The sequence below is a fragment of the Zeus faber genome (genome assembly GCF_960531495.2).
Source record: "Zeus faber genome assembly, chromosome: 5".
Lineage (NCBI taxonomy): Eukaryota > Metazoa > Chordata > Actinopteri > Zeiformes > Zeidae > Zeus > Zeus faber.
The window spans coordinates 28,185,499-28,212,998 of NC_137192.1; the positions used below are offsets into that span (position 1 = coordinate 28,185,499).

General features: G+C 47.7%; 1 protein-coding gene across 12 annotated transcripts in view; it reads right to left on the bottom strand.

Annotated features, from left to right (window-relative positions):
- Positions 1-11,426, bottom strand: part of celf4 (CUGBP, Elav-like family member 4) — a gene marked incomplete at both ends in the record, with an annotated part of 78,258 nt that extends 66,832 nt beyond the window's left edge. For 11 of the 12 annotated variants that reach the window (XM_080000701.1, XM_080000709.1, XM_080000700.1 and 8 more), the window contains one exon: positions 11,135-11,178. In XM_080000701.1, the coding sequence (XP_079856827.1) occupies positions 11,135-11,144 (10 nt within the window). Of the gene's footprint in view, positions 1-11,134 lie in introns of all 12 variants that reach the window. The other variant, XM_080000698.1, reaches the window with a different exon arrangement.
- Between the last annotated feature and the right edge of the window lie 16,074 nt (positions 11,427-27,500).

Here is a 27,500-nt window from a genome sequence, read left to right on the forward strand (position 1 = left end):
GGGTTCACAACGTTGGCATCTGTTGTCGGGTTTCCTCCGCGGTGACTAATTGAATTCCTTTCTCATGCAAAAGACACGAAATTGTGATTACCACGGGGGTCATCATTTCAGCGAGATAGAAACGGTAGATTATTGCAGAAGCTGCGAGGGACGTCGGGGGAGGTCGATGCCAAAATTCTGAAAAAGTGACACTTCTGGCGACTTTGCGAGACCGTCCACCGGAGCAGAATGTTGAGGAGAGCTCCAGTGACGGAATGCCCTCGTCGCTATGAGAAATATTAAAAAAAGGCCCACCAAGCCGAGGGAATAGAAACATGAAAATGCTGCACTGTAGCGCTGCGGCGGGGACAGCTTGGCTGAGTTCACAGAAGTAATTCTTGTTTGTTGAGACATCTGGCTTCGTTGCGGAGCCAACTACCTTCCATACGACGTCAGACCTTCGCTGTGGAAGCCAACTTTGGTTTAGCTTCCTCCAGTGTGAGGTTAGGGTACCACATTCGACAAATATTTCTATACAACTCAGACTGTATTGCAACCACCAACCAGTTATATATTATATATTGCATAATGGATGGTTAACTTCTTGACAGATATGCTCATTATACACACCGCACTCCTAAAATGCCTGCAACCTTCCATAGTCATTTCCATAAAATAATGTTCTCTGTTAACTTGAAGGCTATTGAGTTGGATTTCGCAAATCATGTCATTTCAACTGCACTGGTATTCTTTAACAGATTTCTGGAATTATGACATCCCGAGCAGCAACTACCTATGCAGCTATATTTGTAATAGAAAGGTGTTTTCTTTTTTTTCAGCCTGAGGCAAATTTCTCACCAGAGCCAGTTGCTCTCCTTCAATATGTCCTTAAGGTATTGATGGACTGAGAGTCCATTGAGGACTCTCTATCTCTCCAGGGAAAGCACATCTCACCAACTAACCGATGGAAACACATACAAACACACACACACACAGACACACACACACACACACACACACACACACACATACACACACACACACACACACACACACACACACACACACACACACACACACACGCAGACACACACAAAGACTTCAGTGTCTCCATCCACAGACCCAAATGAAATCTCTCAACGCCGAGCCAGGCAGAGTGTGTACAGGTTTGCGAGATCCCCATCTCCTGTTCTGTGATTAAAAGCACAAACTAATAGGCTCTGTCTCGTTGGGAGCCGGCATGGGGCCGGGAGAGACCTCAGAAGCCATTAAATTGCAAATCCGTAATAATTTGCTGAAGGCTTTCCGTCCAGATTGTTCTCCGGGCTGATTTGTGCACGGAGGTTGCGCTATGAATGGGCAAGCACAGACCCAGCTGAGCCCACTGGCTGGCCGGCCAAGTTAGTCTGCTAGAGCACACACACACACAATGCGCTCTGGGGCCCCCGCACAATGACACACATTTACGCACGCACACGGGTACTGATAAACACTCGCAGCAAGTAGCCAGGCATGCAAAATCACGCCCGCACATCTGTGCACAAACACACGTGTGCAAAAAGAACACATACGGACGCAGACATATTCACATGCTACGTGCTGTCACATTATTCGCGCAGGCGTGCAGCAGCGGTGATGACCACGAACACACACACACACACACAGGGAGCGGCGGTGGCCGGAGGAAATCAGCCTCCGCATTTCTCCCATCCCCGCCGTGCTTCCTCCAGGGGGCAGCGGGCACCCCTCATTTGGATGGTGCCCGGGGACCGATTCCAGGGGTGGATTCATGTCATGGTCAGGGCCGGGACAGGAAAGTGTTCTGCATGTTTTTTGTTTTTTTTATTGCGGTCATTTTATATTGGAGGAGACCCATGTGAGCACAGGGAGAGCATGCACACTCCACACGGAAAAGGCCCCTAGTCGGGAGATAGCCCACCTGAGCAACCTGGTGCCAAGAGCGCCCCGGCGACCACCGGGCCACTGTGCAACCAATCCCTAACACCAGGACTCTGCTCGATATATCCTCCCTCGCTCAGCAAACATCCATTCATTTTGCCACATGCAGAGCCCTCACATTTCCATATTAGGATAACAGAAAAATAAACTAATAACTGCGGGGAGCTCACACAGCAAAAAAAACCCAAACACAACCGCAGCGGGTTGACAAATATGAACCCCGTCCCATTATGGTGTTGTCAGGAGGTCTGCGAACGTGCGGGGGGGCGCTTGTTTATTTTGTTTTAAAAGCTGCGGGGGGCGGGGCGGGGCGGGGGGGGGTGGACTAATTCTGCTCCCATCCGGGGAAGGTCGTCCTCTCTCTTCCCGGGCCTTGATGGCCACAGACTAGCGCTTAAATCTGGGAAAACGCAGCCTATAAATTACGGCAGAGGACGGAGGGGTCAGAGCCGGCGTGGAACCGGGCCAGGAGCCATCAATCTGCCGGGGCCAGCGAGGGCGACACCTGTCTCTGGGACTCCCTCGCTCTCCCATCGCTCTCTCTCTCTCGCTCTCTCTGTCGCTTTCATTTCCGCTTCCCCCGTCTCTCTCTCTCGTTCCCTTTATCCTCCCCTCCCTCCCGTCCCCATTTCTCTCGCTCGGCGGGACGATCCCTCGCTCGTCGTCTTATTCATCCTCCCTTTTACAATTGCTCTCCTTTCATTTCTTTCATACCTTTCAGCCTCTTGATATTCCCTACCTGTCATTTCCCGCCACCGCCGCCCACCCACCCACCCACACACAGACACACACACACACACACACACACACACACACACACACACACACACACACACACACACACACACACACACACACACACACACACACACACACACACACACACCTCTTGCAGGGGTCTCCCTTTGCCTCTCTTTACGCATTCTCTTACATCATCTTTGTTTCAACATCTCTCAAATTCTCTCTCTCTCTCTCTCTCCCTCTCCCCCTAGCCTGGTGTCGTTTTACGTGCCGTTGCACCATCTCCCTCAGCCTCCGTATCCCCCGCCTTCTCCGTATTTCGGGTCCATCTGCTTTCCCACCAGAGGGCCGAAACGCCGATACTGTGTCGGTATTTTGAATCTTCGTCGCGGCTCCTGGAGCATTGTGAGGTGATGTAGATTAAATCACTTGATCAACTGCAGTGTCATCCAAAAATAATTAAATAATAACCTTGCGCTCTTCAAAACACTTTTTTCCCCCCCCTGTGAGCAAACTCAACAGTTGATATTTAACACGGGTCAACAGTTTAAGTGCTTGCGGTGCTATTCCCACTGCAAAGCGAATAATGCCACAAGGACGGCGGGTTTTTCACGGTAGCCTCATGAAGTCATCTCGCGATGGAATTTGCTCCCCAAACTCTGGGAGCTGGAAAACTTCCCCATGACTTATTCATCGTCTTCCATTTTCTGAATCAAACTTGCCGTTGAATAATTGAGAGCGATCTTTGAAAAGCCCTAACCTCCAATCCCACCTTCCTCTCACAAGTCAACGCGGTGCATTTTTAACTGTGCGCATGAAATAGGCATGAAGGGGCGACGGCAAGTGAGCGATTTGAATCAGAGACGCTCGCACTCGGCCACCGGCGTGTCCCGGGCGGGGCCACCCCTGGGAGGGGATCTCATTGGCCACCCCAGGCGCCACCCCATTGTCCTAGACTTCCATGGGCTATCTGCCCATTCAAAGGCGGGGCTTATTTTGAAACTTTTTGACCAGTGAACCAAACTTTAGTTTATAGGTGCAATTCAGTGTTAAACCAGAGAGGCAGTGGTGCGTCAGAGTCGTGTCTAGCCTGCCCCCCAAAAACCCAGAGAAGAAGAAGAAGAAGAAGAAGTTTTTGTTTTGATCTGGAGCGGAGCGGTCGGCCACACGTCCCAAAATGTCCGGGGACTCTGGGCCCATACACGCTTGTACACTGTTAAAGCTGGCGTTATTCAAGGGGTCACGTTACGGTGTTGAAACGAGTCTTCCCGGATTTGTTCGGGGATGTTTGGGCGGGGTTTGAGTGGGTGTGTCTTACTTAAAGTCAGAACGCGTGTGTGAGTTTGGGTCTCTCTGTGGGTCAGATGATCAGCTGCTGTATTGTTTTCTTTTGTGCGCAGCCTACTTTTGGAGGGACAATTTCTTTAGAGATAACATTTGCATGGTGCCGTGTTGTGATTGGTGGGTCAATTTATCTTATGAAATTAAACTTTAAACACAGGAAAGTGAGACACTGTAAAGTTAGTGTTACTTTAGTATTAAAGTAGATATGGGTAGTGGAGACAAAAATAGTAAATTAATGCTATTCCGACTTGTGTGTGTCTGTGTGTGTGTGTGCTCTCGTACTCCACACCACCCCTGCGTAAGTCAGTGCCACGCTTGGGCCACCGGAGGTGGGTCAAAAAATTCCGGTCCCGCCGGGATACTTGGCAGCCTGCCAGGAGGGGAATTCTGAGCGAGCAGGCTGGGATTAGCGGCGCGCGGTCCGCGAGCCTCGATTTCCTTTCTGTCTGTGGTGCGATTAAAACAAGCGCCCGTGTCGTCCCTGCTGCCGAGGCTCTGTAGACCCACGCGCCTCACACACAAGCTTTGAGTTTTCACTTTGGTGACGACGCGCCATCACTTTAATTCGTGTTATTGAAATTTTTTTCACTGAAAAATATGAAAAACATTTGAGGTCCTTATCAAACAAATTTTTTATGTGTATAAAAAAAATAATAATTATGAAATGAATTTCCTCATTAACGAATTAAACAACTTGACTTGAATCAATTTCAATTCATATGTCCAGTACATAATATTTGTCCTATGTGTGTGTGTCTCTCTCTCTCTCTCTCTCTCTCTCTCTCGCTCCGACATTTCCATGGCAGGGAAGACATTTAAACCGCTCTCGTAAAAAAATTGAAATAATAAAAAGATCACAGCCTGACAACAACCGTGGCTCCTCCCCACACGAGTCCCAATTATGAGCGACACAACATTACCTTGATGGAGTCATCGAGGTAACAAAGACAGTATGAAAGACTTTCCAACATTTCCAAAATATTGCATTTCCCCTCTCAGGAAGTTGTGGGGGGGGTGGGGGACGGGGGCGGACGACTGTAGGACTCAACAGCCACAAAGCGTCAAATCTTAAAACACTTAACACAAAGCACAATAATACGGAGTGTGTAGCTGATGATGCAACGCGCTGGAAAACAACAAAGTATTTACCTCTCCAAGGAGCCTTCCCCAAAACAGCTCTTTTCTTTTCTTTTCTTTTTTTTTTTTCTTTTTCGGAAACTGGGATGATGCACCGCGCCCGCTTAGCGTGGCAGGGGAGACCATAGCGAAACGAAGGAGGAAATGGGCACGGACGGCTCCGTCTCTCTTATGGAAAAGGCAAAAAAGGCCAAACGTTGATGAAAGTGAGCGGCGGGCGGAGCTCCACCGCCGCACTGAACACTCGGCATCGAACATCAATACGTTCGGAAGCTCCTCGCCTCGGAAATGTTATCAAATGGATGATTGATGTTCCCATTTCGGGGTTTCGGTATCGGGTCATGTTGTCAATTCTGGATTATCAACACCCACCACGCACGCACGCACGCACGCACGCACGCACGCACGCACGCACGCACGCACGCACGCACGCACACACAAACACACACACACCCAAATGAACTCCTGAAAGAACAAAATAAGTTACACTCGGGACCGTGAAAATAGAGGAAGGATGAGGAAATGGAAGAAACAAAAATAACCTGAGGGCCGTGGAACTTTTTTTTTGGGGGGGGGGGGGGGGGGTTGAAGCAGTTTCATTTTTTTTGATCAGCTCTTATCACAGTACTTGGAGGCACAGGAACACAGCTGCGGTAGTGTCATTTTTTTCTTCCCTTTTATTTATTTGCTTGTGCCGATACCGCTGAGGTCGCAGCTTTCCTGACCTGAAGGATGACGGCCACAAATCTCTGGCCGCGGCGCTTCGCCACAGGTCAGCACTGCGGTCCACCGCGAGCCGTGGACTCTGCTACGTGGAGCCATTTGCTGCACAGTAACACCGCTGACAGCCGTGTGCGTGTGTATGTACATACAGTATATTGGTAGTTATAGAAACAATGAGACGGCTACGGCTACAGGTACATGTCTCATGTCTCTTTGTGAGACATAGTTTTGTTTAAAATTGTTTTAAATCAGATTTACACTTTATTTACCTTATCGTATCTTATTCAATACAATAGAATTGAATGGAATGAAAACAATGAGTGGTTATTTTATGACTCATATTTTAAAACTAGACCCACGACACGTGTATGTGTGTGTGTGTGTGTGAGTGTGTGTGTGCGTGTGTGTGTGTGCATGTGTGTGTGTGCGTGCGCGTGGGAGAATTGACAAGGCTTAGCACGGGGGAGACGAGATGAGATGAGCCACAGTGTGTACGCCTCCCCTCGCCCCCACCCTCAACCCCCCTCAACCCCCCACCCTCTGTAAAGGTCAGTGGTTTTAATGAGAGGCCAGCCGGGGTCAGAGGAGCCAGAGGGCTCCACCTTCCTGACAGGCCTCATGACTCCGGCCCCCTGTTAGCATGCTAATCCCTGCAGGAGCTCCACCAGCGCTCCCCTCCCCTGGCTCCGTGCGCTCATCTCTCACTGCGACTAACTAGCCCCCCCCCACCCCCCCCTCCCCCTCCCCGCTCGGCCATCACCCCACCCACAGCCCCACCCGCCCCGCAATGATGGACAGAATGGGCGCCGCCTCGACAACTGCGCGGCCGACAAATCAGGCCTCGCCCGTTCTCTCCCGCCTCTCGCCTCCTTCCTGTTGCCTGGCAGGTTCCCTCGCGTTTTTTTGGGGAGGTGGGAGGGGGAGTGGGTGGGGGGCGGGGGCGGGGGCCGTGGGGTGCTCTTTGGAGCCGGGGTGCACTTTGGTGAGAGCGACACTCCCTTGGTGACACATGTTGCCGCTCTAACTGACAAAACACTTGACACAGACTGTAATACGTCGTCATAGAAACAGGGCACGACGTGGAGCCTGAGTGCACATCCATTGCTAAGCTAAGTGAAGTATTATGGGCCAGCCAGCAGGGGGGAGGGGGGCTTGGGGGGCTGGGGGGGCTGGGGGGCATGGTATGCACGCATTTAGGCACATGCACAGACACACACACACTTGTGAGCATGCACACAAATAAACAAGTGCGCGTGGCAAACGCAGACCTGCACACACACGCACGCACGCAAACACACACACACACACACACAAACACACACACACACACACACACACACACACACACTTGACACACAGATGCACAAAAGCATATTGCACACGTAAGCTTGCACATACACACACACACACACACACACACACACGCACACACACACACACACACACACACACACACACACACAGACACACACACACACTGAATTCGGGAAAGGAAAGATCCCACAGAGAGGATGATGCAACAGGAGTGAAATTGTAAGGCCGGGACGTGTGCTGCATTAACGTAGACCCACAGGACGGAGGAAAAGGAAGGGGCGCGCTGCTCTTTCTCCTCTTTCTCCTCGTCCTCCCGTTTTTCCTCTCTCTCCCCTTTCTCCTCTTTGTCCTCGTTCAAAGGCAAAACTGGTGGAGCCGGGCTTTGTGGTAGAGGAGTCAGTGCTCCTTCCTCATTTTCACCTTGCGACTCGCCGGCTTCACGACGCCACGACGTACGGCGAAGAAACCCTGTTGTCCGAAAGGAGTTCCCCAGCCTCCCTCTGCATTCTGGGATTCAGCCGTAATTACCTATCGTTAGGACATTGGTATCGGTTTAATGTCAAACAGCTGTGAGATGGGCAGATTCGACAAACTATCAAAGCTATTACAGGTACAAATGTTTGACACGCGGCCCCTCTGACTCCGTCTGGGAAATCATGTCAGAGCTCGGGGAATCTTGGACCGGGCGCCCGTGACATTCCCCCCCCCCGCCGAAAGTCGAAGGGGACTCGCCCCGCTCCCTCCCGCCTCTCGTAAATCCCGCTCAAAAAACCGCCTTGGCAGAAGGCGAGAACAGAGGTGGTGTTAATGTGTTTGGGTTGGCCAAGGACGAATAAATTACTTGCATTAGGCGGAGGATGGATGAGGGGAAAACAGCGGTAAAGTTAAACTTGTGTGACAGTTGCATTTGCCTTTGATGGAGTTACTTGCTGAGAGGTTCAGTTGGAGCGGCGGGAGCGCTGCTTTAAGTAGGCGCTGGATACACGTATTTATTCAGCGCGTATGACTTGGTCAGTGGGCTTGATTACTTCAAATGGAGTCAGAAAACATATCTACGGCCCGAGCAGATGCCCACGCCTGGTGCTGCATTGCTAAGGAGGCGGGGAGAGGCCGGTTCTTTGTGCTAGCTCGCTGTGCTCCACAGCAGCAGCAGCAGTGACCATTATAAATGGCCTCTATTAGCTCGGCCCGGACGCAGAGGGGAGGGAAATAAAATCATTGGGAGAATGGAGGCCCGCATTGTCGCCCGGGCGCCCGCTCCCCGCCTGCGCGGAGCCCCATCCCGTCCCGTCCTGTCCACGTCCCCTCACCCCCCCCACCGTCCCCCTCCCCTCTACTCTCCTCCTTCCGAGGGGACAGAGCCCTAAAGACTAGATTACTCGTGATACATGGAGTCATTATAAAGGAGGGTTATGGCAATGGTATCGCAGGCGCGGCTGACAACGCACGTAATAGGGGTCTCGCATTAGCATAGAGCCGGGGGAAGGGTTTTTTTTTTTTGGGGGGGGGGGGGGTCGCCAACGCACACAACACAAGCCCTGCGTCCCTTCCGCAAGGAAAAATGAGACTTTTCTCGCGTGTATTTTTCCCTGAGAACCCCACACCTGATTGCCCCAAATGTTAATGAATTGAACAGTCCCCATGCAGGAAGGGAGGAATTTGTTAAGGGGCATATACGGCAATTCATTCTTGGGTTAATGATCCGTGCCGCGGCGGGCATTATGGGATGTGACGTGCTTTGGTGAGCGGGGGGGCGACATCTCACGGAACTGGCCGCCAAAAACCAGCGGCGGCGGCGGCGGAGGGGGTTATGGGGTCGAAGAGCAACCGCGGCATCCGTTGGTGTGAACCTCTTCCAATAGATCTCAGCGTAAAAGGGATTTCGGGATGAACGGCGGCAGGGAAACGGAGTCGTGCGCTGTTGGCGTTGAGAAGGAAAGATAAAAGGCACTGATAGCGCAAGGGCTTTTTCGACCGATGCATTGGATATTTGATAAAGGCAAAGGCGTTTGAATACGTTTGAGCATGTAATGAAAGGAAAACATGGAGATATATGTAACTATCGACAGCCTCCGTTCTGTTCAGAAGGCGAAGCCCTCCGATGAACCAACTTCCATTTGACTGAGCATCCTCAACTGACGGAGGTGTGAGTTCGGCCAGGGAGGGGTACGTACAGTCAGTCAGGCGGCAACTAGCGCCTCCAGCTAGTTAAAATATGAGAAAGGCAGGGGGCTCTCTAATGAAAGCGGGGGCCTTGCCGGGGAAACCGGGGCCATATATCGTGGCGAGGAGACAGTTCTTAGAATCAGCTGGCGAGCCGTGCCCATAGTTCTAGGGGCTGCCGGTGATTAACCGTCCAGCAGTGAGTTGCAACTACAGCTGCGCTATTAATAAAAGATAACCCCCGTTTTCCGTCTCCTCCTCTTTGCCGTGGCTCTCACCTCCTGACAGTATAGTCTCCACCCACCGCGTTTATAAGTACACCATCATCGCACCATCATCGTTTTCCCAACACACGGTGCCTGTCGCACGCATGGTTTTGCACGGTGCGGAGGTGGTTTTCAGAAAAGCGAGAATTCCCAAAACAATAGTAAAAGTGACAGATAATTCCCAGCGGGACTTTGGTCCTCGGTAGTGTTGGGATGCCCCACAGGTGTAGCACATCAATTAGTGCTTGTGCGTTAGGTGGTGATTTGCGGAGATGGATTCATCCCCGGAGAGCAGGCGATAAAACGTTGTTGGTATTGTTTTATAGCGTAACCAGCAAAATATAGCAAAACTATAGGGGCTTATAATGAAAAATTTGAACACTTTTTGGAATCAATACGGTCAATACTGCCAAACCAAAAGTATGCGGTTGCCCAATTCACTTGCAAAAAAAAAAATGAATGCCTAGCTCAGCAATTCTGTTCCAAAATTAAAATATTAGGGTACCATTAGGGCTGACGTTCAGGGCAATGATTGTACTATGGGATATTTGCCAGGGGAGTAAGAGATTTAAAAAAAAAAAATAAAAAATCTACTAGATCTAGTATATTGCAGTGGGCAGATACACTCTTAGTTCTCATATTTTAAGACAATATATTTAATGTTTCTCATATTTTAGGATAACATAAGATAAGACACCTAATAACACTTTATTAATGTGTGTGTGTGGGGGGGGGTGGTGGTGCAGGAATTTGGTGATTACATAATTGCACATTTTATATCAAAGAGGCCGATTTTTTGATGAAGTCAGAAATTGCAGCGTATAATACACTTATGAGTTCAAAGCACGACGGCACGCGCGCGCGCGCGCGAGCGCGCATTTACACACAGTTTGCACAACCCCCCCCCCCCACTCCATTTCACGGTTGTGCGTGGACTACACCAAACAGCCTCGGAGGCATTGCGACGTGACAGCTTGGGGGGGTTAAACACCTTGTTTTAGTGCCGTACAAGTGCAAGTACACGCACACGCACACACACACACGCACACGCGCACTGTCCAAATAGGAGCAGTGCTTCTTACTGACGCTGTCCCACATACGCGGCTCCCGTCGTGACTCTTCATTTGTGCGATTCCCCTTGAAGAAACATCAACCGCTGAGTTGAACCCCCCCCCCCCCCCCTCTCTTTTGTTTTTATTAGGATGAATCTCCCAAAACCTCCCGAAATTAAAAAAAAAACTAACCCCGGTGGTTTTTTGGGCTTTTTTTTTTTTTTCTTTATCTGCGCGTTCTCAATCCGCACGTCGGCGTGTAAATCCTATCTACGTATTCTACGTACGCATTCCAAGTTTTTGGACACCCCCGAACAGACAAAAAAAATTGCGCGCGACAGCAAGATATGCAGAAGGCGCACAAACGCAAACACGTCAAAAAAAAAAAAAAGCATGCGCTGGACATGCACGGCGCCCCGTCCCCCGTCCCGGAGGTTCTGCCGGAGCCAGACCCACCTTTGTGCATGCCCGTGAAGCGGTCCTTGAGCACGGTGAGCTCGTAGATCTTGCCGAACTCCTCGAACAGGGGCCGCAAGTCCTTCTCGTCCAGGTTCCGGGGGATCTGGCCGATGAACAGCTTGATGGCGTCGTGGTCCTTCATGGGGATGGTGGTGGCCGCGCAGCCCGCCAGCCCGTGGCCGTGGCCGTGGCTTAATCCGTTCACCAGGCCGTTGGTGCCGGCGGTGGGGATCACCACGCCGACGTGCACGGCGCCGCCGTCCACCTGTCCGTTGGTCAAAGTTGCCATCGTCGGGGCTCGGGGTGCGGTCGGGGGGGTGGGGGCGGAGATCGGCGTCGTCTCTCGCGCGAAAGCAGAGAAGCCTCCGGTCGGTGAGGGAGTCTGGGTCAGAACCGGGGTCCGAGGAGCCGTGCCAGGGCTGGTTCCGCTCTCGTCCTACCGAAGCAAATGTTTGCGCGGATGGGAACACACATGTAGCAGATCGTGGGCTCTCCTCCCCGCCTCCGGAACCAAAAAGGGAAAGGAGTACCAGAGGTGCGAGGTCCGCTCGTCCCCCCGTGGAGCCTCGGCTTCCTGGATGTTTTAAGTCCTACTCAATGGGTCGTTCATTGATGAAGGGGCAGAGGGAGAGGGAGGGAGGGAGAGAGAGAGAGAGAGAGAGAGGGAGGAAGGAAGGGAGAGAGAGACAGGGAGGGAGAGGGAGAGAGAGAGAGGGAGGGAGAGAGAGACAGGGAGGGAGAGGGAGAGAGAGAGAGAGGGAGGGAGAGGGAGAGAGAGAGAGAGGGAGAGAGAGAGACAGAGACAGAGACAGAGACAGAGAGTTCGCTGTCTATTTCCACCAACGTCCCCCGCTTCTTCTCAGCACCCTCGTCTATTTATTATTATTATTTTTCTCAATTTTTATTTTGCTCTCCTTGATTCTGTTTGCTTGTTTTTTTGTTTTTGTTCCTTCTCCTTTGCGTCGGGCAGCGGGGTCCGGGCGTCCGGCCCCTCGCTTTTTAAAACGCAACCGGGGGGCGAGCCCACCCGCCGCACGCCGCGCGGGGCGGGGCTTTTCCTCGAGCGGAGCGCGGGGAAGCGGCGGAGACGGCGCGGTCCGGGAGCGGCGTCACCCCCCCCCCCCCCTGCGCGCAGTCCGCATGGTACGGTCCGGCGAGGGGGAGCGCGTCTATAAATAGAGAAATATCGAGATTACGGTTCTTTGTGCTCGTCCCACGGCAAACAGCCGCACACCCACTGAGTATACACATATATACATATATACATATATACATATATACATATATACATATATACATATATACATATATATATATATTTGTATTTCTCATTCTCACTTTATTTCTCATGTGTTTCGTTCCGTGTTTTCCAGCTCGGACGCTGGTTGGCGTGGACAGCTCCGTGGTGCTGAAACGCGCTCTCCCTTCACCGCGGGACGGGGAGCTCTGCTTGGTGGCTTCTGTTGTTGTTGTTGTTGTTGTTGTTGTTGTTTTTGTTGTTTTTGGGGTTTTTTTTTTTTGGTTTTGTTTTGTTTTTAATGAGTGTGTGTGGGGGGAGGTTTTTTTTTTTTTTTGTTTGTTTTTTTGAGTTTTGTCTTTTTTTCCTCTTTAGACCCCGCGCCACCACACTCGCCTGGTTGTTTTGTTTTTTTGTTTTTTTGTTTTTTGGGTTTTTCCGCGGCGGGGGGAATAAGGGGAGGTCTGTGAGCACCGCCGAGTGGCGTAGAGGGGGCACGCCGGGAAAACACGCGCGGGAGGCGGAGGGCTGTCAGGGTGTGCGGAGCCGCTCCTGGACGAGGGAAATTAAACACACTGCGAACAATCCCCCCCAAAAAATAAAACACACTTTAATGCCTTACGTCGTATGACATTTACTTAGCAATGGATTAACAATGGATATACAGACCGCACAGTCTAAGTGGCATTGCCGGTAGGTCTTTGTTCATTGTGTGTGTGTGTTTTTTTTTTTTTTTTTTTTTGTCAATCCTGTCGCATCATTGTGTGATAGAGACAATGAGAGAAAACACGTCTTGCCATCTAAACAGGTGTCTACATAAGGCTTTGAGGTAACCATGGCGACTGATTCATTACAGTCACCTTCATTTAATGTATCCGCTCATTACGTTTATGTGTGTGTACGTGTACGTGCAGGTTGTAGGTGAGCATGTTGAAGTATAGATGTATATATGTATATGTATATATGTCCATCCATATCCATATGGATATCCATGTGTGTAATGTTAGATTCCTATCTATCTATCTATCTATCTATCTATCTATCTATCTATCTATCTATCTATCTATCTATCTATCTATCTATCTATCTATCTATCTATCTATCTATCTATCTATCTATCTATCTATCTATCTATCTATCTATCTATCTATCTATCTATCTATCTATCTATCTATCTATCTATCTATCTGTCTGTCTATCTATCTATCTATCTATCTATCTATCTATCTATCTATCTATCTATCTATCTATCTATCTATCTATCTATCTATCTATCTATCTATCTATCTATCTATCTATCTATCTATCTATCTATCTATCTATCTATCTATCTATCTATCTATCTATCTTTCTAGACACACACACACACACACACACACACACACACACACACACACACACACACACACACACACACACACACACACACACACATATTCATTCAGACATCTATGACTGATACCAATGATACCAGGGAGTGTGTGAATTGTTTTTCAAACTACTGTCTCTCGCTCCTCAACCCGATTTCAGACCAAACAATTTTTATTTGACTTGCTGCATTTGACATTCCTGAAGATTTACTGGAGTGTGCGAAGACAATGCAATACTGTTCCAATTTAACCACGGCCATCGTCCACCGTACCAGCTATATGGGCCACGGGGCATTGCACAAATGTACAATGATCGGCCAGATGAACTACAAGTGGACTGAGGTTGTGGTTCAATGTCTTCAGCGTAATGACGCTCGCTCAAGGCCTCGCAGCAAAGCGGCAGCATCTGAGGCTCATAATGTCCGACTATTTGTTTTCATTATTTGGCTATGATGCCTACCCCCCTCCGCCTAAACATTAGCCAACCATTAAATAACAAAAGCGACACACTCTGCACCTCTCCAACCTCTCTCAGCCTTCCTGCCAGCTAAATGGCCCGGTAATGTCATCCCGCTCTCACGGCATGACCGAGCCCCAGCAGGGCGGGAGGGGGTGGGTGGATGCTGGGCTTTCTTTGGCATGACACTGTGCCGCGCTCTCCAAGCTCCCCCCGGGGCCACAGTCCATTCACCATCGCAGCCCTGCCTGCACTCACGCCTGACTTGCCTTCAGCAATATTTTTTAATACAAGGGTGAGATGGGAGGGTACAAATCATTGTAATTACGTTCAGTGGGTAGTGCCGTGATGATTATGTAAGGCACGGTGCCATTACGGTCCCCTCACGGCCTCCTCGCACAGAGCCTACCTGTGTGCTGCTGCGGGACATGTTTTCCGTGCACCACTGGGAACCATGGTGACTGATCACACCAGACTGATAATAATAATAATAATAATAATAATAACATGCAATTAACAAGCAATATGTGTAACTATGAACACTGCACCCCCCCCCCCCCCCCCCGATTAAAAAAGGCACTCATTTCCAGGCGTATTGGTATTCCCAAAAGTCTTTTGTGTCGTTGAACAGACATGAAAGCAGTCAGAATAGTTGGACGACTAGTATTTATTTTACTCTTGCTACTCTGTTTGAGTGAGCAACGACTGTAAATGTAGCTCAAATATGTCATGAGGAATAAAGGCAACTTCTGCTAATCAGCCTCTACTCAGTGTCTTCACCTGAATTAATCTGTGACCGGCGTTGGATGTTTTTGCAGCTTGGTCACAGACTGCTTTGCACTTTGAATAGAAGAGATCGCAACATATATATATATATATATATATATATATATATGTATATATATATATATATATATATATATATATATATATATATATATATATATATATATATATATATATATATATATCTCACACACACTGCCTAATCATAAATACCTGACCTCTGACGAGTACTTGATTGCTTGTCTTGGCTTCAATTTCCAGTTTCAGCTCAATAGCGTTTGCAGAAAGGCAAATAAACGAAAAGGGAAATGAAATCCTTGCTTGGCAAGATACACAAATAGATTGATAATCTGCATGGCAAACCATAAAGAGCACCAGCGTTCCTGATATTACCTATTCTGCATAGTAATGTCTTTTCTCACCTCTCCTTCATGTGGGACAAATCTCTCATAGCCTTGGGACACCGGGGCTGTATATCACCTCCCGGTAAATTAGGGGGGGGGGGGGGGGGGGGGCACACAGGGATGAGAAAAGGGCAGAAGCATGACGAAATGCTGTGGAAGTTGGGATGGCTGCAGAGGTCAGAAATGTCCTCTTTGCCCGGAAATGGGTACGTTACTTCAATATGTACACTGTTTATCTAGTGTTAGCTGGCTTCCAATCTGCGATGGGGGACAAACATTAGTTAGGCATATTTACTAGTTAGCTTGCTATGTTGAGGAGCTTAATCTAAAGCTATTCCCATTTCTTATATAAGCTTTCCCATTGTTTTTGGGTATTAAGGGAAATTAGCACAATCTGTAGTTGTAGTGTGATTGCTTATTTCTATTAGTAGATGTGGTGTGAGGGTGGTGTTGTTTAAGCAGTCACACCTGTCTTGGGTCTAGTTAATTGGGCCCCGGACCAGGGTGGCTGTATGTCTGTTGCTCGTTAGAACAATCAACAGGCAACAGGTAAGACCCCCCCCCCCCACCACCACATACACACACACACAAGAGAGGAGCCCTTGTCATGACACGTTTTCCATCTGCTCCGGGCTTGTTCTACCTAGCCCACTCTCTACAATAATAATGGTACTTTTCAACCCCATTGCTCGTGTCCCTGTGTCGAAGGGCCCTGAAAACGCCGCTCAGGTGGCGTGTGGCAGTCGGAACCCCTACAGTAGACTAAAGCGCGGTCTATATGATATCGATAGGAACAAAAGCTGCAGATTTCCTCAACTCATAACAGGTAAACACACATTGGGATTATTTTATTTTTCTTTGCACGATAGAAATGTGCATTTTTCAGTGTAACACAGCCTCTAAAAATGTTAAAACCAAAACAGATAACGATGAGCGTTTTAATAAAGATTCTGTGAGAAGGGAAGTAGTTGCTGTGCCAATTGGTTCATATTAGTCAACCATGTGTTCAATGCAGACCAAATGAAACAAGTAGATAGTTACTATTATTTTTTTAATTTCAGTCCAAATCTTGGATATTTAAACAGTTGCTGCAGTTTGTGATCAGCAGCTGATCAAGCACTGAGCTGCATCTCACCCCTCAAATGTCCACACAAGCCTAAGATGACCTAATGGAGGAACAAAACCATCGACAAAAATAAAACCATTTGAGCCATCGGTGACTAATTAGATGCAGGTTAAGCAGCTGGATTGACAGATTTGTATCCGGTTTGTTCTACATTTCTCGAACAAAAAAATCACATTATTGATCAGCATCTTGAAAACTGCCCAATGTAGCTGCGCCGCCTGCCGCACGCCACCCCAGAGGCGTTTTCAGGGCCCTCCGACACAGAGACGCAGAGGCAGAGATGTTGCAAACACACCAGTTTATTTAAGAGAGCGGCAAGATGGAACAAGCCAGGAGCAGATGGACGCATGGGGGAGGCTCTCCCCGTGGTTGTGGGGACGGGTGCTTTACCTGTTGTCGTTGATTGACCAAAAGTAGTCTAATGGAAGGACAACAAAGGCTCATTGACTTGCAGAAGAGCTACTGTAGCACAAATTGCTGAAAAAGGTAATGCTGCTTTGATAGAAAGGTGTCACAACACACAGTGCATCAGAGCTTGCTGCGTATGGGGCTGTGTAGCCGATGTGACCAGGTTGACCCCTGTCAACCAATGTCAAGCAATGAGCACGTAAACATCCCAACTGGACCATGGAGCAGTGGAAGAAGGTGGCCTGGTCTGATGAATCACGTTTTCTTCTACATCATGTGGATGGGCGGGGTTAGGGTCCGGTGCAAGAGAGCATCTGTGAGATGTGCTGGAACAACAAGCCTGATCCATGGGGGCCCCGTCTCACAACTTCCAGGACTTGAAGGATCTGCTGCGAACATCTTGGTGCCATATACCACAGGACACCTCCAGAGGTCCGGTGGAGTCCATGCCTCCACGGGTCAGAATTGTTTTGGAGGCACGGGGGGGGAGCTACATAATATTAGTGGTTATTAGTGCTGGTTTTAATGTTGTGGCTGATCGGTGTATATGATATATAATTAATACAATTAATATATTATTTATATTATGAGTATGCAGGTTAAACACATTTTAAACTAATTTTAGGAACCTCAACTTCACCCTGGTACCTGCAGCCACGCTCAGGGTTTGTAGCTCCACGTCCCAGAGCTACAGACATCTTCGTTTCCATCGACACCCCGACCGAGGGATCGTAAAACACCTTGATGTCTACACCTGACTGATAATTACCAGCTAGATCATTTCAGCATCGCTGTTGACGAGAGCCGTTTAATTAATACAACCAACTATTTATGTAAGCCGCCATCCGTATCGAGACAGGGACTCGCATAGGCACAAGTCCAAACACAGTGGTAATTGGTAGCGTCTGCGTTTTCCTTAATTTCCCGGGGAAAAGTGTATTTCAGGGGTCATATGTGGAATAAAAAAAACCAACACATCTTTATTCCACAGTGTATTCATGAGAGGCAGTGCATTATTTCCCCCTGAGCAAAAACAAACAAAAGCAAAAGGAAACCATTAAAAGCAATTGCAAAATATATCATTCCAACCAGGTCTATGAAGAGGAAGTGCACTGTGGTGGGGGCCAGTTTTTATTATTAAGCTTGCTCAAAATGTACCGTCAGCAGTTGCAAATTGTTATCTTACATGCATATCAACACCTTGGATAAATGGATAGAAACTCCCCAAACACCCTTCCCCACAATTTGATTAGAAATCAGAAAGATTCTGCAAAACTGGGATTCAATTATGATTGAAGGAAGGTCCTTTGACTGAAACGTAGTTTTGGTCAGTACATTTATTTTACTTGCAAGTTTTGACATTGAGTGGGAGTCCTCTTTGTTGGAATAATATAAATGTTTGTTTTTTGTCGCTTGGCGATCTTTCATTTTTTGAGTTATTATGTCCAAAAGAGGCAATTAAAGATTCAATCAAATTGTTGGACCAGAATATATGTTGGCAATATAATATAATATATTGTGATATAAATAATATAATACAAAGTAATAGGAGTTATTTACCAGCAAAGTGGATTTGAAGAGACAAACGTATTTCTCTATGTACCTTATGAGAATCTGTTGTATTTTTACTATCATTTAGATATAAGCATACATGAAAAACGCATGTGTGTGTGTGAGGGGTGTGTGTTTGGGTGTGTGTGTGTGTGTGTGTCTCCAGCCCCTGCAGTTCTATTCCGGCTGCATTGGAAAGAGATCAGTGCTGTGACATTTGACGTGTGTGTGTGTGTGTGTGTGTGTGCATGTGTGCATGTGTGTGTGTGTGTACGTGTGTGTGTGTGTGTGTGTGTGTGTGTGTGTGTGTGTGTGTGTGTAGGGGGTGTGGTCTCTCCTTGTGCCGGATCCCATGGATCAGGTGGGCTGACAGCTCCTCTCCTTGACTGACTTGCTGCTTCCAAAAACACAAGGCCTCTGACAAACGCACAGGCAGAAACAGGCATTTATTGCACACACACACACACACACACACATACACACACACACACACACACACACACACACACACACACACACACACACACACGCACACACACACACACACACACACATGCACACACACACACACACATCCACACACACACACACACACACACACACACAAAATGAATCTTGTAAAAGCGCAAGTACCACATTGACATTTCTACTTAAATAAAAGTATTTAAGTACTTGCTCTTAAATGTGTTGAAAGTATTTAAATATAAAGGTCATAATGTCATATCCAGTGTCCATATATGACAGAGTCTATAATACAAATCTAGTCTCGTTTACAATTTACAATGGATCCTAAATCGTAAATCAGCAGTTTGATAGATCCGGAACCAGATTGTATGGCTTTTTATATATTTATATAAATACTAGTAAATAAATATCACTCCATATTGACTCCAACCCACACCCTCAGAAAATGGACACCTCGTCACTTTAATTACAATTATAACGACTTCTCATATAATTATAATTCTGTCATTGTGATTATACATTTCCATACGGTACTTCACACACCTCATCTTATTTCTTATATATAATTATTATGTTCTATTGCATTTCAGTGAAAATACCTACACTGTGTATATTCTTGAGCCGTTTATTAACATTCATTTGTTGAGTGTTTATTACTTATCTTTATCTTTTTATTACTAAATAAAGAAACTGTAAAATTAAACGGGAGTAAAAGTAAAAAATACACTGAATGTACTCAAGCGAGCGCAGATACAGTAGCAAAGTACATGGAAAACAGACGTCTCCCTGTCGTCCGGCTGCTGTTTTGGATCCCCGCCGCCCCCCCAAAAAAATCCAATTTACAGCGGAACGGATCCACTCCACAGAGAGGTCACACCGAGCCCTGGAGAGGAACTCTGAACCCCCCCCCCCCCCCCGTCCTCCCGCCCCCCCGTTCAGCGCGGACCCTGCCAGGCCACGTCCGGGCTGTCAGGGTGATGCGCCACCTCTATTTTAGAGCGCCGGTCATTTTCGGGGCCCGGGTTTCTGACCTCACTCTGTCATTAGCGGCGCCGGGGGAAGAGTGTAGTGTGATAACACTTGATTCTCCATTCCCTGGAGGGCTGTGTGTGTGTGCGTGTGTGTGTGTGTGTGTGTGTGTGTGTGTGTGTGTGTGTGTGTGTGTGTTCGTGTGTGTGTTTGTGTGTGTGTGGTCTTCCATACGTGCGCTCTCTACCGCTATTTTTAGGTCAATTTAATCCGCTTTGGAGTGATTTGCTGGACAGGCGCGAACGCCCACAAACGCAAAACGGGAAACATGAATCTCTGCTTCTGCGCTGGTGTGGCCTGGAAATACAGTAAAACCAGTTGAGCTGCTGACAGAATGGAGATAACACCACCACCCCCACACACACACCACCCCAAACACCTCCCAAAACTCTGTGACAATAGTAAGACCCTGCTTCTCCGCACGCATGAGGGTGTCACAATGCATCCATCACCCCCGTCGTTCTCACCCACCTCTTATCTCCTATAAATAAGCATGATGTCATAAGGAACTCACCTGTACACAGTGCAATGACAGTATATACCATCCTCTATATATATATATATAGTAAGTATATATGCAGTATATATATATATATATATATATATATATATATATATATATATATATATATATATATTGGAGGCTCAATGCAGGACTAGGGCCGGCACAATTCTTGGATTTCTTCAAATACCAAAAAAAGTAACGACGACTCGCAACCTCCAACGCGATCATGATTAAAGCCCAGTGTTGAATTTCATTAAACCCTTTCAAAAAATTGTCCGGTTGTTGAACGGTAACCGAAAAAAAAAACGCCAAATGTATTATGGAATCATCTGCGAATCGGCGCTGATAGCATTTTTTGACTTTCACGACATCAACATCAGTTTAACATTTTAAAATAGGAAACGCTGCGCTTTTGGGGTTTTTCTCCACCCTTATTGACCAAAAAAAACAAAAGCATAAATACACAATGTACTCTCCTGATCATGATGTGGAGGTTCCGCACGAGTAACGCCGCACGTTGTGAGTGTTTGCGTAAAAAAACATTGTTTTATTCAACACGTTTTATTTGACTCATCTTCTCGTGTGATCGTCACAGTCGCCCTGACTCGCCAGAAAACACCAGGAAGGAGGCGGTGGACATCCACAGCTCGGGAAGAGAGTTTACGTTTGCAATGTGATGCGACGATTCAAATGGCAATAAAAAAAAGATTTATTCGTCGGCCCTCACCGGAGCGACGAGTCAGGGCGTCGGGAGGTTACCGAGCTCTGCTTCTCACCGACTCTCAGCGGCTTTGGTGCGTCGGCGCGCGCCGCGTTTCCCTCCCATAGTGATGAATAGAGTCGGACAGACAAAGGCCTGACAGGATGATGGGCGGGCGGCCAGATAATCAGACAGGTAGAGGGACGGAGAAGGGATGGAGGGATGGAGGGATGGATAGAGAGATGGATCGGTTCTCCTGTAACACCCGCCGGCGGACTTTGATTCTGTGCGCGGGAGGACATCATCCCTCGCGGTGTCGGGCTGGACGGGAGGCGGGCGCTCCGGCGGCACGCCCGCCGTCCTGGTGCGCGGGCGCTCCGCCTGGCGGCACGCCCGCCGTCTTCGTGCGCAGGCGCTCCGCCTGGCGGCACGCCCGCCGTCCTCGTGCGCGGGCGCTCCGCCTGGCGGCACGCCCGCCATCCTCGCGCGGCTGATCTCCAAGGCCATTAGCATGAGAATGGCTGGTGACGAGACTGAAGGCCGTAAATGCCAGGTGATTGAGGGACAGGGGAGCTCCGTCTGTCTGTCTGCTCGTCCGTCCCCCCCCCCCCCCCCCCTCTCTCTCTCTCTCTCTCGCTCTCTCTCTTTTTCCGGCCCTCCCGTCACCCCCGGAGAAACGGCATCACCCCCTGCCCCTCCACCACAATGACACTCATTTGTCTCCAACATGCCTGGCTCAACTTAAACACCGGCTCCACCGCCACCGCGCTGTCGTTTTCCCAGCATGGAGACTCAGTCGGACAAATGGTACAGTTTTCTCTCTTTCTGTGTGTGCGTGTCCATGTGCCCGTGTGTGTGTGTGTGTGTGTGCCTGCGTGTGCACGCGCGTGCGTGCGCGCGTGTGCGCAAAAGTAGGGAAAGGTCGTTAATAATGAATACTAAATCAGCATCTGAAAAAGGTTAACGGTTTCAAGCGCCGCACTCCCTTCCTTGTACCTCTCCCCGTAGCATTTATTGCAGCCTTTCCATGTCCCGAGCCCTGTCACTGCTTTTGTCAGTGGAAATATGAGCCGCGCCTCATGTGGCTCAGGTTCTTGAAGGTGGGGTGGGGTAGGGTGGGGCGAGCGGGCGGTGGTGACGAGGGGGATGCTGGGTGCGGAAGGAGAGGAGAGAGAGGGGAATGGAAGCGGGCGGACGGCGGTGGCTTTGTTTGGTTCTTGTCCCGACGTGGTTGTGTTATTATGACGTTGCGCAGGTTTTCTGAGGGCCCCCGTGAAAAGGTACGGCGAGGCACGCGCGGGCCTTTTTTTTTTTTTGTTGTTGTTTGTTTCGTTCGATTAAATCAAATAAATGCCTCGTTTATCTCAGAGGATCCGGAGCCAAAGCTCCCTGTGACTGACGGAGGTAAGAGGTGGTGTTCATAGCGGGGACTCATCCAAATTAATTCTGTCACAGGAGCTGTTTGTATTGTCTTTTTTTTTTTTTTTTTTTTTGGTCTATATGAGTCATCCCATTTGTCCCATTTTTCCCACACCGAAACACACTTTTCTTGTCGGTAGCTGGTTTCCTTTCCGGTAATCAAAGTTGAAGGTGAAAGACGAGAGATGACATTTTGTTCAATCACAAAAGATGAAGGTTGCCTCATTAACGGTGGAAGCTGCCGTGCGTGACGTTTCGTTCAATTAAATAAAATAAAATAAACACATCCAGCAACTTGTGCTTTCTAAGAATTAAAAAATGCGCAAAATGTTACCTTCTAATAATTATTTTAGGACCCCCCCCCCCGCCCCCCCCCCCCAATACAGACACTGACAGTAAATCCATTAAAAGTGTACGGTATATGTATATCACAGTTAGCGCTCTGATTTTTATATTTCAGGCCAGGTCTGGAGGGACAAATGATAAAAATACCATCCATATTTATTTTAACTGCTTGCACGATACAGGCACATGCATTTAATGACACATACCTTTGAGTACCTTTAAGTAATTATGTAAGATTTTATTTTTTTGGACTGAAAACTATTTGAATTAACCCAAGGCTAACTTGATCTGAATTCCCAATTAATTAAATTAAATTAAATTAAATTACATTTAATCAAATTTAATTAAATTTAAATATATTTATCTGTGAATGTTTTTTGAATTAAAAGAAAAATAAAAAAATTAAAAATGTATAACAATTACAATATCTAATAAAATGGATTCGATTCCCGCCTGGGGCGCTGTTGGCACCGTGCTCCGGCGGGTTATCTCCCAAACAGAAGCCTTTCTGTGTGGAGTTTGCATGTTCTCCCCATGCTCACATGGGGTTTCCTCCATCTAACATCAGTGAGGACCCCCACCAAAAACATGCACACATCACCATCGTATGACCAGCCATGGACACTTGGTACCAGGTCCCCGGGCACGTCGTCGAATGCTGCCCACTGCTCCTGGCTACCCCCCCCGGGGAAGAAAAAAAGTATGTGTGTGTGTGTGTATATATATATGCGTGTGTTGTAGTACGGTGTGTCATGTGACGAGTAAAGATTCTTCTTCTTATTCAATATTTTACTATTTCAGTTTCAGTTTAGTATTCCAAGATGGATTCACATCGTCTGCGTCCAACTTTTCCCTGACAAACTCCGCCATGGTATCTACGCATGTTCATGAATTTATGTCCTGGTCTTCTAAAGTTAAACCCCAGCCCTCCCCCACTTCTTCCCTTCAGTCCCTGGTGGAAGTTCTTTCCTGAAGGAGGAGCTCGTGGCGTCATGTCGTCACAGCATCACGGCGCCATGGCATCACGGCGTCACGGCGTCAAGGCGTCACGGTGTCAAGGCAGCACGGTGTCAAGGCGTCATGGCATCACGGCGTCATGGTGTCATGGCATCAAGGGGTCATGGTCTCATGGTGTCTTGGTGTCATGCTGTGCGGCGGTGGCCACATATGCGTGCACCACATGGTTCCCTCCAGGGGAAGAGGAGGTGTCTGGTTTGATCTGGGTGGTGCAGCCTGTCGCCCCCCATCACCCACCCAGGCTGGATATAGTGGGAAGCCCACGGGGAGAAGACACGTCAGGCCCCGCTATCTGGCAAGGGTAATTCTATTGATCGCAGTACTGGATCATGTAACGATGACTTAGGACTCCGAACAATGTTTAAGTTCTATCACGCCGGCGGGAAGAATGACAGCGAACGAAACATACAAACAAAAAACCTGTGTCCTGATGTCTTATATTCAGTGCAAAGGGGATAAAAATTTGTTTTTTTGTGGATGGCGATACAGTGTGGATGGCGTACTCATAGGAAACGCGTCCTCTTCTCCTTGTTACCTTCTCTCGGCTCATAGAGACAGAGGATGCAGAGGTTTTCAATCATTAGGGGCTAGATTAGGAGGTAGACGGGCTAGTATGGGCCAAAGCTGTAAGGGGGTGTTTCCACGGCAACGCCACCGTACACACACACACACAACTCGGTTTGAAAGGACTGACCCGTACTTTGGAAAAAAAAACGACCTCAAACAGAACTGAGTTCGGAATCTACGGAAGTGCGCAGAGGCCATGCAATATTATTATTTTGGTTTCTGTTATCTTGACTATCACGACTTATTAATGTCGTGATCGACGTAGCAAAAGTTGTTTTCTGGGGCCTTGGCCGGCCCCCGTCAGGTGCATTTCCTCCGCGGTGGCCGGCTCTGGGTCGGCTTGGAAGGACTTTGGTGCGATGGTGGCCGGTGCCTCCAGAGGGCGGGCTCCAGAGGGCGAATAAGAGAGTGACTGAGGAAGTGTCCTCGTTATACATGGGGCTTTTTGTTTCATTCAATAAGGAAACCGAGTGAAATAAATACATGTAAAATAAAAACCCAGGGGTGCAAATTGCACTCCCTCTCCATTACGCACAACCCTAACCCTAACCTTAACCATACGCTAACCTTAAACCCATCAATGATCGAACATGTTCTGACTGTGATGATCACTGTGCACGATAGGGTGGTCAAGCTGTCAATCTGAGTGGGCCTGCGCACATCCAGGCCAATCCGTTGATCCGCCTCTGCCCTTGACCGGCGCTGACTGTCCTCAGTAAGCCTGGTCGCGTCGCTCCGGGCGGGGACCGGCACACTTAAACTCGCCGCAACGGGGTCTGCGGCGATGTCCGCCACGACACGATCCGTCTCAAAACACGCGCCAAGGAGTCTAAAGCACGCGCCAGCAGGGGTGGACTGGTAATCTGGCGTACCGTGCATTTTCCCGCGCACCTTGGGGCGGATACAGTGTATATAAAATAATTATAATAATAAAAAATAAATTCCAACGGCTGGCCCATTCAGCAGGGACAGCGGCCCATTGATTCATTTTCCATACTGACACTGGGCCGGCCCAATCACTTCCCTTTCCACGCTCCAGCCCTCGCCCTCCTGTCCTCTGTTTCTCGTGTCAGATGCCATTGCTCAGAGCTCACAGCTCCGTAGCACGATCAGAGTGACTTTAACAGGGAGACTTTGTCAGTCAAACCACCCCCCCCTCCCCGCCCCCATCCCCCTACTCGACCAAAAATGCCAAGGCAGATTTTTTTGTCCCAGTCCAGCCCCGCGAGGGTCTCAATAAGTCGTGATCATGAGGAAACGGAACCCAAAATAATAATATTGCAGGGCCTCTACGCACGTCTGTAGGAATCAGGCGAGTTAAAATGGACATTTCATTGCATTGCAGTACACGTGTTTTCCTGTGTCGCGTGACGCCGCACGCAGGTGTCTCTGCCGCTTCCACAGGGAATTGATCCATTCCCACTCTGCTCCGATGGACCTCGCCAGACGTGGTTCTGACACTGTGTGCTGCCGAATCAATCAGGAGGTTCCTGGATACATACAAGTCAAGTGGCAGTAGAAGGAGAAGTGGTGGTGTAGTAGTACTGTAGGTGGAGGGGGAGGACGCCGTGCCCTCGGCGGGAACTCGGAGCTTTATTATTATTTTTTGGGCAAGGGAGGGCTCCTGTGGGGAATTATTAAAAACTGAAAAACTCATGAAAAAAAGGGAATTTCAGCACCACAAATCTTATCCTTGCAGCACTTATCCAAACAAAATAACATAATACTACTACTACTTCTACTACTACTACTACTACTACTACTACTACTACTAATAATAATAATAATAATAATAATAAGAAGAAGAAGAAGAAGAAGAATAAGAATAAGAATAATAACATAACAATGACAATTACAGGGCAATTATGCAAAATAATATGTTTGTGCAGCAGATTTGACATGGAAATGCATAAAAATAACAATAATAATAATAATAATAATAATAATAATAATAATAACAGTAATAATAATAATAACAACAAAAATGAAAATATATATAGCTGCAGACAGCAATACATGGTAGTTGGTGTGACGTGTGTGACGTAATGATGTTCAAGGCCAATTTTAATGCCGTCGATTTTATTTGGGGTGCCACTATCACAGACTTGATGTGGGTCAAATTTGTAGGAGTTATGGTGAAAGGGTAGGAGAGAAATCCAAATGGAGGAAAAAACATGACAACTAGTGAAAGGTGTTTTATGAAGGAGGTTGGTTAAAATAGTTGGACGGAACATGGCTTCTTTGAGCCATCTGGAACCCAAAACATGAAAAGAATGACATGATTTCATAACACAGACACAATAAATAGATGTTTCCTGCACTGTGTAACTGCTTTTAGTTATTGTGACAGCTAACTACAATTCAGGAAGATTGAATGAATGTATATCTCTGCAATGTCTATAAATTCTGAAAACACATGTCTATGACTGTGCAATCAAAATAAATAAAATTAAACTAAAATTGGGATAATTTGACAATTTACCTACCTTCAGTGAACATGCTTCTTTCTTCTTTTTTATTTCCAAAGTGTTGGGGGCAATTGGCCCTTAATTTTAGAACTGGTAAAATGGTTAATTTTATGACTATAACCACAATTCAAGATGATAATGTCACTAAATGAGTTGTCTGTAGTGGAATGTATGGTGTCTATTACAACTAACTACAATTTTGCACCTGGGCAAAGCAAATACACGTCACCACTGAGGTCAAGACACGTTTGTCTGGGACCAATCAGAGGTCTGCAGCGCTATGACGTGACCGTTGCGAAGATGACAAATTAAGCAATTTTTTTAAAGAACTTCTCAGACAAAAATGAACAAATTTGGATCAAACTCGGAAAAAGGAATGTCGGAACTGCCTCAAACCCAAATTTTATTCATCATGTCCGTGGGTACGTTAGGGGGGTCTCCACCCCCTTTGGGAGCTGGACCCCTAATAATAACAACAACATCAACAATAATAACAATAATAATAATAA